The sequence below is a fragment of the Terrapene carolina genome, unplaced genomic scaffold (assembly GCF_002925995.2).
Source record: "Terrapene carolina triunguis isolate 2854851 unplaced genomic scaffold, T_m_triunguis-2.0 Scaffold131, whole genome shotgun sequence".
NCBI classification, from domain to species: Eukaryota; Metazoa; Chordata; order Testudines; family Emydidae; genus Terrapene; species Terrapene triunguis.
Window position 1 is genome coordinate 4901295 of NW_020664482.1, and position 12651 is coordinate 4913945.

Consider the following 12651-nt stretch of genomic DNA (forward strand, 5'->3'; position numbering starts at 1 on the left):
TGTGGTTTGCTGAGCAAACCTCCATTTCAAGCCTCTTCAGGCCGTATTTGGGGCCTGATCCCAAGAGGTGTGGAGCCCCCTCAAGTAAGTGAATGCAAGTTGAAGGTGTTTGAACCTCACAGGATCAGACCCGGATATCAGCATGTCAGTATCATGTGAGATGCTTGTGTGACCTTGCCATGGAGGCGGGTGAGCACAGGTTGCTCTGCATGGTGGCAGGTTCCTCTGCACACACACAGGGTCTTTGGAAAGGCTCCGTGCAATCATGTTGCCTTTGGATCCTGTTGTTGAGATCCCAGGCAAAGGCCCTGGCTGGACTTGGCATTGTTAAAAAACGGATGGTTTGCTCTTTCGACACAAGCCGTTGCTGACCTGTGTTGGGTTAGCACGTTAACAGCGGAAGGGTGGTTAGCGCAATACGTGAGGTACAGAGATCGGAACTGTGGCATCAGGTTCATAAAACAGCCTCCCACTCTCTGCTGGTTCTCGGGAAGCCTGCAAATAGAAGCAGCAACATCTTCAGAGCATGTCATTGAAACAAGAGTTAATGAGCCAGGTCCTCAGACATGACAAAGCATCAGTGAAATGGACACACTGTATTTCATAACCAGCTGTCAGTGCTAGCTGAGGTAGAAATTCAGCTATGTAGAGCAGTGGTTCTCAACCAAGGATACACGTACCCATGGGGATACACAGAGGTCTTCCAGGGGATACATCAACTCATCTAGATATTTCCCCTAGTTTTACAACAGGCTACATAAAAAGCACTAGCAAAGTCAGTACAAACTAAAATTTCATACAGACAATGGCTTGTTTATACTGCTCTACATACTATACACTGAAATGTAAGTACAATATTTATATTCCAATTCATTTATTTTAGAATTATATGGTAAAAATGAAAAAGTCAGCAATTTTTCAGTAACAGTGTGCTGTGACACTTTTGTATTTTTATGTCTGATTTTGTAAGCAAGTCGTTTTTTAAGTGAGGTGAAACTTGGGGGTACGCAAGGCAAATCAGACTCCTGAAAGGGGTACAGTAGTCTGGAAAGGTTGAGAGCCATTGATGTAGAGTGTCAAGTATCAGAGGGGTAGCCGTGTTAGTCTGGATCTGTAAAAAGCAACAAAGAGTCCTGTGGCACCTTATAGACTAACAGATGTATTGGAGCATGAGCTTTTCACCCACAAAAGCTTATGCTCCAATACATCTGTTAGTTGATGTAGAGTGCTTAGCCCACCCTAAGACAGAACACACGTAGAGCCTTCAGTGACAGCTCTAGCTCAGAATTCTAGCTGGGGTGCTGTAACTTTAGCTGGTCAAACACTCCATAGCTGAGGACACACATGGAAGTGCCTCTCAGGTCTCTGCTGTGGCTGCTTAATGAAGTGTGAGTGTTCTCGCCGACATCTCTGGCCTGTTGCTTTGGGGCAAAGGAGCCTCTGTCCTGCATGGCTCCTTCCCTCAGAAGCTCTGTGCAGTGCTTGAATAGGAGATGAGAGAGAGAAAGGAAGCCCAGAGTCTGAAATGATTCTGCTATTTTGACCAGCTTCCCCACACCCCTATCCCGTTAGTCATCTTTCTTTTTCTCTTTTCAGCCATCCCCAGTAAGAGGGATGGGACAGAACTATCCATTTCTCCCAGTTCTAGCCCAGGCTCTGCCCTGGTCACATTGACAGCTGGGGATGGTACATTCGCTTGGGATGAAAGGAAAAGATTTAGGTTGATACTGTTCAAAAAGGCTTACGAGAGTTAGGCCTGGTCTACACTAACCCCCCAAGTCGAAGTAAGGTACGCAACTTCAGCTACGTGAATAACGTAGCTGAAGTCGATATACCTTACTTCGAACTTACCGCGGTTCAGACGCGGTCCACTCGCGGCAGGCAGGCTCCCCCGTCGACTCCGCGGTACTCCTCTCGTTGAGCTGGAGTACCGCAGTCGACGGCGAGCACTTCCTGGTTCGACTTATCGCGTCCAGACCAGACGCGATAAATCGAACCCGGAAGTTCGATTTCCAGCCGCCGAACTGGCGGCTAAGTATAGACCAGCCCTTAGACACCTAGTTTCCCCTGACTTCCAATGGGACTTGGCATCGGTCTCCTAAAGGCAAATGCCAGTCTTCACTTTCTGTTTCTAAGCAGGGCAGTTCAGAAGACACTTCAGAGGTACACATGTCACTATTTCTATTACCTTCTCTTACCCTCTGAGCACTGATGACAGCCTTCTCTAGCTCCTCCTTCTACATTAAAACAAATGTACAGACAGTAGCTAGGCGCAAGGTTAATAAATAGGCCTTTGTATTCTTTTTAACCACAGGTTAGTAACTCATCACCCTTAATTGCAATGGCAGATGCTTACTTTGCACATTCTTCCAAGGCTTGATTCAGTGTTAGCTGAAACGAACATATTTCCTCAAAATTTCCCAGTAAAGATGCAATATCCACCACGCTTAGCCTGAAAGAATTAAAATACTGAATAGTACTTGACAGGTACTTTGGAGTGATTCAAAACAAATCTCTTATTAAAAAAAAACATCTGAGAACATCTCCAAATAACCTGTTCAAAATATGGGAGATTTAAAATATTTGTTCCAACAGAAACACAAATTAATGTAATGAAATACAAAACCAAAATTCATGATACACAAATAATACCTTATAGAAGATGTTTGCTATCAAGGATTAACTGAATTGTATTTTAATCCCGTAATCGTCTCACATTGTTTAATTGTCCTCATTGATATAGACAGGATTTCTTCTGGGGGCAGAGAAGGAGGATGTAGACACAGAGATACGGGCAGAATAGTATTCATAGGCAGGCCAACCCTGACTCATGTTGCAAGATTGGAGCTTTAGATTGTAACGTCTTCCAGGGATGGACTTTGTAGAGCACCTAGCATTTAGGAGCTATTGCATACAAATTACAATGACAATCTCTGTGCTCCCTGCACTTCCTGCTAGTCTTCCCATCATCATCTCAGCACCCTCGGACATTTCAGCCTTACTCCCCTTTGTGCTCTCTACAGTTCTGTGATAAATCAGACTTCTAGATACGATTGTTACAGCAATACGAGAAAGTCACATCACCTAGTGTTGTGCCCCTGGATCCCAGGATAAGAACTGTGACTAAGAAGGCCAACATGCATCCTGTGGGGAAGAAAGGCTGGGGTCTTGAGACTTTTCCATTGCTGAATTTATCCACACAAATATTTCCAAAGGTTTGAGGGAATCTGGACACAATGTGACTTAAAAACCAGAAACTTTGTTCCCATAGAAAATATGAAGGGCTTGAGATTCTGCCCTCAGATCTCTCCAAACTGGAAAAAGGCTATGTGTTTGACCTCTGCGCTTGTAACCTACTGAAGTTCTACGTTCTCCTCACAGTATGCAGCATCAGAATCCAGAGATACCGCTACGCCACGGTTACAACTGCACAACTTCTAAAGAGAGGGTGGCTGGCTCTGCTAGATGGAATTATCCAAGCATGCATGCTGTGCCTATTTATGCTGCTACCTAGGACAGATGATTATAAAGCCAATGCAGTAAGCCTAAGAGACAGGTTACTGAGACTGGAATAATTTATGCACAGTGAGCCTATTGATGTGTAGGCAACAGAGAGATATCTACATGCCATTGTTTGGACAAATGAAAGACAAAGGTTTGATAAAATCCTAAGTTTGTGATTGGATGTAGATGGAATCTGAAATTCACATCAGCTTTTCTCATGATAGTGATGGAAAACATTTTGGACTATGTCTTATTTCTGCACCTAGACCCTGACAATGACCCTCAGTTGTCCATACATCACTTTGGCTATCAATAACTGCAGGATGATGTGTAGAGAACAAGAAAACACTTCAAGCAGATCAATGTACAGAGAGCGGGGCAATGCTTACTAGTTAGCCAGTTCAGAATAAACAAGAGCCAGACTAACCATAATTAATGCAATTCCTAGATCATAGCCTGGTCTAAATAATGTCCACTGAAGAAATGACTAGGAGGTCCCATTTGAAGTTGAGCAGCCAAAATAAGGCACATTGGAGGGGAATACACATGAGAGAACAATTGCATGTATGAGCCTGTAGTGATCATATCTATCAAAATTGCATATTTAATCATCCATCACACAATCAGATGTCTACGCAAAAAGGCAGGGAAAGGAAGAGTCAGAAGCTATCACAAGCTTTCTTTTCCTGATCACAGAGACATTCTGAGGTTTTGCATGAGTACCTTTAAAGAGCAGAAATGGTCCCTAAATATTCAAAAGTGAAAAGGCTTTGAAGTGTTGTGTCATCACAGACTGACTTGGGTCTTACTTGTCATAGGATTGGAGGGGTCTCAAGTAAGTTCCCAGAAGTGACTGTAGTTCCTTAGCATAGTCACGTTCTGTTTCCAGAATACTTTGCAGTACCTACAGTGAGAGAGAGAACAAAGAGCAGATCTCAGCACTAATGACTAGGTGTGTGACTACAACATCAGCTTCCAACAACAGAGCAACCTGGAAACATATTTTAAATCCACCTCTGACTTATTAATGCCTGAAGAACATGCTAATGCAAGACAGAAACTGTGCAAAACTGGCATGAGGTTTCAAATTACAGATTTGATCTCACAAGGTGCAGAGTGTCCCAGGAAAGCAGTAAAAATAAACCTTAGAAGCTGCTCCTTCTTGACTTCTCTTTTATGCTATTGGAACATAATGTAAATGCACAGGCAGATTAGGTATTTGCCCCCACAAACGGCCATTTGCATGCATAAGTGGCTATTTGGCTATGCCAATACTGACTGGGAAAGCATGCAGGCACAGTAACTACACACAAATCACATGCAACTGGACTAGTGCTAGATCAAAACAGTTTAACTGCAAGAGTAGACAGGACTAAGCCCAGTTCAACACTGTTTCAGCCCAGACCACGGCTCAGTCATCACGCCTCGCCTGCCTACCTTGGCAGTTAATCTTTTTTCAGCACTGGTGCAGCAAGACCCACTGCAGTTACCCTTTGTCAGCGAACAGCAGCTTTCTTACTGTAGATCAAGCTCTAGAGACAGATGAGGCTGTTCCTAGTCCAGGTTTTCAGCACTGGGCATGTGCTGTTTCAGCTGGTTTGTACAAAATATATTTTGCTATACTGACATATGCATTTAACCTCTGCCATCCAGTCTGTATGTCCAAATGCAGATATTTTAACTCTCTCTTATGCCATGGGGCAATGCTTATTTTACCTCTCAGTTTAATTTTGCCTTGCTCCATCACAAACCCGATTACCTTCTGACTTATATGAAGATACATAATTTACATCAGAAATAATAAAATGGAACAAAAACAATTTTTTTTTTAAATACCAATCTCGCAACTTACTGAACTTCCATCTTTGCTCTTCTATCTGGGCTCTCTATTTTGAGTTTCTCTCTCTCTCTCACATACTGTAGCATCTTATATGTGTCATTCTCGATAGCCAAGCAGACATCTTGAACCGGTGAAGTCTCAATAGTTAAATTTAAACACAAACTGCCAGATCCTCGGTTGGCATAAATTAAATTAGCTCCAAGGACTTCAGTGAAGCTGCGACAATTTATATCACCTGAGGATCTGGTCCAGAGGATAAATATAGTGCTCTGCTTATTAAAACATACTATCAATGCTTTAAAACTTACCACCGTATAATAATTCTTTGTAAGTTGAGGGCTTTCCTGTCCTTTTAATGCTTTGGGAGAGAGTGGTTTATCTGAACAAAAAAAAACAACAAAAAACCCTGTAAATTATAAAGCAGAACTGCCATCATCCTATCAGGAAAATCCACATCTGTATCTTGTCCAGCAGACTGCAAAAAGTCACAAGGTCACAGAAAAAAAAAGAGAAGCCCAATTGCAGGGGTTTTTAAATGAAACCTGAAGCAAAGTGAATGCATGCATGAAACTGACAGCTGTGTAAGTCTGGACAGAACTGCAACACAGCCATTCTATGATACTGTATTTACAAGTTTTTTCTGAAATAACTGGCAACCGTGCAACAGCTGGGGGGTTTTGCAGCAGGGGTTTTGATTCAGCCAATCCGCAGAATTCAGATTTCATACACTCTAACTCTGGGGACTTCTGGGTTTCTGGGCTTTGCTGTGGGCCATCTCTAATTCATGATTTATTTAAACACACCTTAATAGAAGTTGCAAGTTGAGGTCCAACCCTGCAGTCCTTTGAAAGGCAAAATCCTCACTGAAATTAAGGGAGGAACAGACCAAAGCTGAAAGGCAGAAAGTTCAACCTACAGAACATCTTCCCCTTACATCCATTTGCTAAGATGACTCACAGTAGCCCCTTTTATCCATTTGGTCTGTCCCCTCCCCACGCACTTCACAGTCACTGTTGCACTGCTCTTTTCCCTAGAAAAAGCTAACCATGCCAACAACATGCAGTGACAAATCGCTGTGGGTTCACAAGGAAGAGAACAATACCTCTGCCTTTAGCTGCTCTTAACTTTAAGGGCCTAAGAAATCACATTATGACTGTGCAATTCATGGTAATTGCCAGGAGGCGTTTCCATTTCGGGCGTTGTTTCCTCTGTCTAGAAGAACGGGTTTGATGGTATGCCCTGCTCCTCCATCTGTACAGGTAATCAGCCCATACATGGGCTGCCCACGGGCTCATTCCTGCATTCCTTTGGTGTACCAAGCTCCCCTTGGTGTTAGTGGGAGCTCTGAACATGTAGGAAGAGCTTGAGGGTTGCCAGGCAGAATAGACAGTGGTATTTTGTCCTGTGTGTGCTCTTCTCGCAATCTCCAAAGCACACTCACAGTCACACAGATAATAGGGGAGAAGCTGAAATTGATAAACTGAGCATATTTCAGACTGCAGCTTGTTGTATTTTCTATTTATTGCCCTTGCAGCATTTCCTGTCTCCTCCACGGAGGGTCCCTGTGCATCACTTAAAGCACTCGATGATGCTTTACTCCACACCGGTAGACATTATGGCCCCAAAAATATACTGAGGATACAGCGCGAGCGCAAATAGCATCATGCGACTGCAGCACTGAAAAAAGGCAGAGCGACACTCTTCTGCAGATGCAATCAAGCTGCAAAGGTAACTGAATCAATGAGCGTTAATGTCTGTGTTCTAACATCTGCTGTCGTGTTATATAGAGACTTTAATTATAAACCTGCAACAAATTTATCTACAGCCTCTATTAACTTGGCCTAGGGGGCTTTGGTTCAGGCCCTTTCTGAGCTTTAACTTGCTTTAGGGGACAGGGGTGCATGTGTATGTACTGGCTTTTTCCCTCGGGATACCAGAGTCCATGTCTTGGCAGACGTCACAGGTGAAGAACTCAGGCCATTTTAGTGCCGTCCCCTTCTGTGCAGACTGCAAACCCTCCATGAAGCCTGGCCCAACGAGCAGTGCCTGCATGACACTGGAGTGTCTGTGCAGGGTCAACCCTGCAAGACGTTAGCAGAACAGCGGGCACAGGGCCTGCCCATAGGTGCTGGAGCTCAGGGCGCTGGGGCTGCTGCTGCACCCCCTGGCTTGAAGTGGTTTCCATCCTATACAGGGTTTGCAGTTTGGTTCATTGGCTCTCTATACAAATTGGGCCTGTCCACGCTGGGCTATTGTCAAGCCTGTGCAGAGGGCCAGCACAAGGTCCATCTATCCCCAAAATAGGGGAAAAAATCCATGGCAACAGGCCATGCTCACCTCCAAAATTCTGGCCACAAAGGGTCTGATTCAGCTCCACTGAAGTCAATGGAAAGACTCCAGTTGACTTAATGAGAGTTGGATCAGGCAGGTGCCTAAATATGGATCTAAAGGCCTAACGTTAAGCTCCCACCTTTGAAAACTTTCCCCACTCTTTAAAAACCAGATTCCAAAACTCAGCGCACGAGGGGGGGGGAACAGCTCCCTGAAACCACCCCCACCTCCACTCAAACGTCACAAGCCAGTCTGCAGTTACCTGGCGAACAGGTAACTGCTTCCTGCTTGACAGCCCAAACCTGCCCCTTCCTCCGTACGCCTGGAGGCCCTTGACAAACACAGCCAATCCCTTCTGCATGCCCAGCTCTGGACGAGCTCCTGGCATGAGCACATGAACCAGGGCGCGGGAATGGGGGGGGTGTCAGGAGGCAGGGTGAGGTTACAGGTTCAGCAGCTATGTGGATTCTCTAGTCCATCTCCACCCCCAGATATGGGGGGGGAGGGGCAGGGCCTAGAGCTGGCATACAGGCTACTTATTACTACTGCTCTTGCCCTGCAGCCTTTGCCCAGTGAATCCCTAGCACCCTGTGGAGCTACTTCCGCTGGGTACTAGAGGGAGGATTGGAGGCGAACAGATTTACAGATCAAAAGGCTGTCGTGCTACTCTTGGGCTCGCTGGGAGATTCGCTCCAGTGTGGCCCCTTGCTCTTTCTTTAAGAAACCTTCATTTTTCTGCTTCATGTGACTGACATTTGTTTCATCGTCCCGCCCCCCCTCCCCCGGGCCCTCCCCCCGGCTTTCCCTGATAGACTCATTCTTTGAAAAACCTGCAGCAGCAAGTCTCAGAGTCTTGGTCAACTGACTTGGGCTCACGGGGCTCACACTACCCAGCTGAAACCAGCAGTGCAGACGTTGCCGCTCAGCTGGAGCCTGGCTCTGAGACCCAGCCAGGAGGGTGGGTCTCAGAGCCCAGGCAAGAACATCTACACTTCTAGCGTTAGCCCCATTGTACAAGCCCGACTCAGTTGACCCAGGCTCTGAGACCCGCTGCCACCGGGGGAAAGGGGGGTTGAAGTGGAGACAGACCCTATGGCTCCACTGTAAAGTCTGGGTGCAGCTGTTATGTTTTCCTTATACAAAGGGAAATAGCGGAAGGACTGATCTTATGGCCATGTTTATATTGCAGCCTGTAACTCCGCATGTATCAAAGCGATGCGTTCTATGTATCACTACTTGCACCAGTAGTGAAATAAACTCATAGATACACTGAAGGAGTGTGGGCTAGTGGACCAGGCACTGGAATGGGAATAAGGAGACCTATTTCCAGCTCTGCCACTGACCTGCTGGGTGACTTTGGGCAAGTCACTTCCTCGCTCAGTGCCTCAGTCCCTCCCCCCCTCCCCCCCCCCCCCGCCCACACACACACACACACAGAGTCTATTTACATTGTAAGCTCTTCAGGGCAGGGACTGTCTCTAACTATACCTATGTCCTAGCACAATAATATACCGATCTTGGTTAGGGCTTCTAGACCCTGCTGTAATAAACAATAATAATTAAAAGGTAAAACTTTGTTTCCAAAAATACAACATTCGTCATCACAAAGTGGCTCCAAAGGCGTAACAGATCTAACATGGGGAGCTCTATTTAAATGGAATTGGAACCACAAGAGGGCAGTTAACCAGGATGAGTTCTGACGTCATGATTGTTGCATAATTATGAAAAGTTAAATTTCTGAAAATGTACAGGAAATTCAAGGCAAAACTGAAAGGAGTTAAGATTTCATCAGACCGGTTCTCTTCTCTTATGGTGCCTGCAGCTGAAGATGCATCTAGATAAAGCATACTCTGTGAAATCAGCCAGAGCTACATATAAACAAAGGAATCGTTCCCTATGGCCATGTAGTTATTGCTGGCTTCCACGCTGAAATTGTGAGCGTTCATGATACTGCTTCCAGGAATGGCTACATCAAAAGGAAAATATGCACCAGACACATAGAAAGGTCCTCAACAGAAAGCGAGCTCTGTGCTTAGAAACTGGAGAGACCAACTGGCCCCCACTTAAAATTGAAGGCAAATGCCATGGAGTCAGCACAGCATGCTCTTCCCGTTTCTAAAGCCAGGGAAGCTACTCTGCTCCCACTCTGTGCCGTTGGGGCTGTGCAGTTTCAGATGGGAGTGCTAGGTTGAGGTGGGAAGAAGCTGCAGAGCAAGGCGTGCAAAGGGCAGGGCTGTCTCCTTCTATCCCTATTCTGGTCACTATTTCTGGTACAGCACTGAGCACGCTAACAGTGCTTAACAAATAACTGCAATTCCTGAAAGGCGTCAGGGGACAAACTGCATTATCCTGTTATTCAATGAGCCACTGAAGATTTGCTTACCGGCAGACTTGATTTCTTTGACGTAGTTACTGGGGAACCAGCCTGTTTTTCCATTCAATGTACCTTCCCACCAGCCCCCTTCTTCAACTCTGGTGACATAAATAATGTCTCCTTTATTCACCGAGAGCTCATCTTCATTGGTCTGCTTAAAATTGAACCTAGCCTTTACCACCAACTGATAACTACCATTTTCGACCATCTCCTAAGGAAACAAACATTAAAGAGTATTAGAAACCAATTCAAGGGGTAACCAAAATTATACTAAGGTCATGAGGATACTATTGTTTGCATTTTCATAACAGCAATAATATCACCCCCTTATATAAAACCTTCCATCAGAGGATCTTAATGTCTCTTATAAGCAATAATTAACCTTCACAATGGCATGAGAGGCAGATAAGTATTAGTATACTCATTTTGCAGACAGATATGCTGAAGCTCAGAGAAGCCCTTTGACTTGCTCAGGATCATATAGCAATCCAGTTACAGGGCTGGGAACAGAACTCAGGGCTGGTCTACACTGGGGGTGGAGGGGTCGATCTAAGATACGCAACTTCAGCTACGCTATTCGCATAGCTGAAGTCGAAATATCTTAGTTCGATTTACCTAGCCGTCCTCACGGCGGCAAGTCGACCGCCGCGGCTCCCCTGTCGACTCCGCTTACTCCTCCTGCCGAGGTGGAGTACGGGACTTCGATTCGGGGATCGATTTATCGTGTCTAGGTGAGACACAATAAATCGATCCCTGATAGATCGATTACTACCCGCCGATCCGGCGGGTAGTGTAGACATGGCCTTAAACTCTGATTCCCAGTCCTCTGCTCTAGTCACTAGAATGTGCTCCCTCTTTCTATGATAGATCAATGGTTGTCACCATTATGCTTGATATTAGATTTTAAATCAAGAGTACCACAGGTTTCGACTGCCTCCTTAACACTCTTGAAGTTATAGATGTTGTTCCGTGTAAATTAGTCTGGGAGCTGCTGGCAGCCGAGCTATGAGATGATAAACGTGAACATGGCCTTTCTGATGGCTGATCTGTTGAAGGAAAAACATAAACTGAAATGTAATCTGTGTTTTACAAAATTGTCTCTATTTCCTCACAATTAAGAGAACAAATAAATGCACAGAACTATAAAGTCCCCAAATATTTAGGGGCTCAGAGCAGACAGCGGAATGCTGCCGTGCTTATTTTGACTGGACCAATGCCATTAACCATGTCAATAAATAGTTTAAAATGTGTTACATTTTAGCATGATAAGAGATTCTCTAATGACTGACAGAAAACTACAGGAAAAATAAATCCCTACAGACAGCTAGTGGAGATTCTTCCTCTGTTCCAACAGACAGAGCTTGCAGTTTTGGAATTAAGTTCTTGGTCTCTATTCTCAATGCCACCTCCATAAGATGTAGGAGATAAGTGGGTGGCTGGTATTTATGGCTATATTTCATGACCAATACGTTTACAGTACTTGTTTCTACTCTAGCCACTTACAATATTTGTCAGGTGATAAAAACCTGTTGGTCACTACAGACCTGAGCTACATTTAAACCAGCGGCATAAGTATTAGAAACTGCTTATACCACTATCAATCCCATGAACTATCCGGTCCCTGCACAACAGAATTTTCACTCGTATGCTTCCAAGCAGAGAAATCATGTTTCAAGAAATTATCGCTCTCATTAACCCTCTGCTACTGTGTCACGTTTCCATGTTATCGGAAAAATAATCAAATCATGTGAGTTTCAAATGCTGTCATTTGCAAATGAAGCAAAGGCAGATGTTATCATTTCAAGAAGCTGTAAAGTATAGGGGATTTAAAGGCTTGCTGTAGGTACTCTTATTCCGTTTAAATATAACATAAGAACAGCCATATTGGGTCAGACCAAAGGTCCATCTAGCCTAGTATCCTGTCTTCCAACAGTGGCCAAATGCCAGGGGCCCCAGAGGGAATGAACAGAACAGGCAATCATCAAGTGATCCATCCCCTCTCGCCCATTCCCAGCAAACAGAGGCTAGGGACACCATCCCTGCCCATCCTGGCTAATAGCCATTGATGGACCTATCCTCCATGAATGTATCTAGTTCTTTTTTGAACCCTGTTATAGTCTTGATCTTCACAACATCCTCTGGCAAAGAGTTCCACAGGTTGACTGTGCGTTGTGTGAAGAAATACTTCCTTTTGTTTTAAACCTGCTGCCTATTAATTTCATTTGATGACCTCTAGTTCTTGTGTTATGAGAAGGAGTAAATAACACTTCCTTATTTACTTTCCCCACATGTGTCATGATTGTATAGACCTCTATCATATCCCTGCCCTTTGTCATCTCTTTTCCAAGCTGAAAAGTCCCTGTCTTATTAATCTCTCCTCATACGGAAGCCGTTCCATACCCCTAATCATTTTTGTTGCCCTTTTCTGAACCTTTTCCAATTCCAATATATCTTTTTTGAGATGGGGCGACCACATCTGCTCGCAGTATTCAAGATGTGGCCATACCATGGATTTATATAGAGGCAATATGATATTTTCTGTCTTATTATCTATCCCTTTCTTAATGATTCCCAACATTCTGTTCGCTTTTTTGACTGCCGC

General features: G+C 44.6%; 1 protein-coding gene across 5 annotated transcripts in view; it reads right to left on the reverse strand.

Annotated features, from left to right (window-relative positions):
* The window catches only part of ARHGEF6 (Rac/Cdc42 guanine nucleotide exchange factor 6), a 57372-nt gene that overhangs the window by 27160 nt on the left and 17561 nt on the right, over positions 1-12651 (reverse strand). For 4 of the 5 annotated variants that reach the window (XM_024203087.2, XM_024203086.2, XM_029911839.1 and 1 more), the window contains 6 exons: positions 10968-11095; positions 10059-10260; positions 5653-5723; positions 4314-4408; positions 2357-2452; positions 373-495 (listed from right to left, as the gene is read on the reverse strand). In XM_024203087.2, coding sequence (XP_024058855.1) covers positions 373-495; positions 2357-2452; positions 4314-4408; positions 5653-5723; positions 10059-10260; positions 10968-11095 — 715 coding nt within the window. Of the gene's footprint in view, positions 1-372; positions 496-2356; positions 2453-4313; positions 4409-5652; positions 5724-10058; positions 10261-10967; positions 11096-12651 lie in introns of those variants that run through there. The other variant, XM_029911838.1, reaches the window with a different exon arrangement.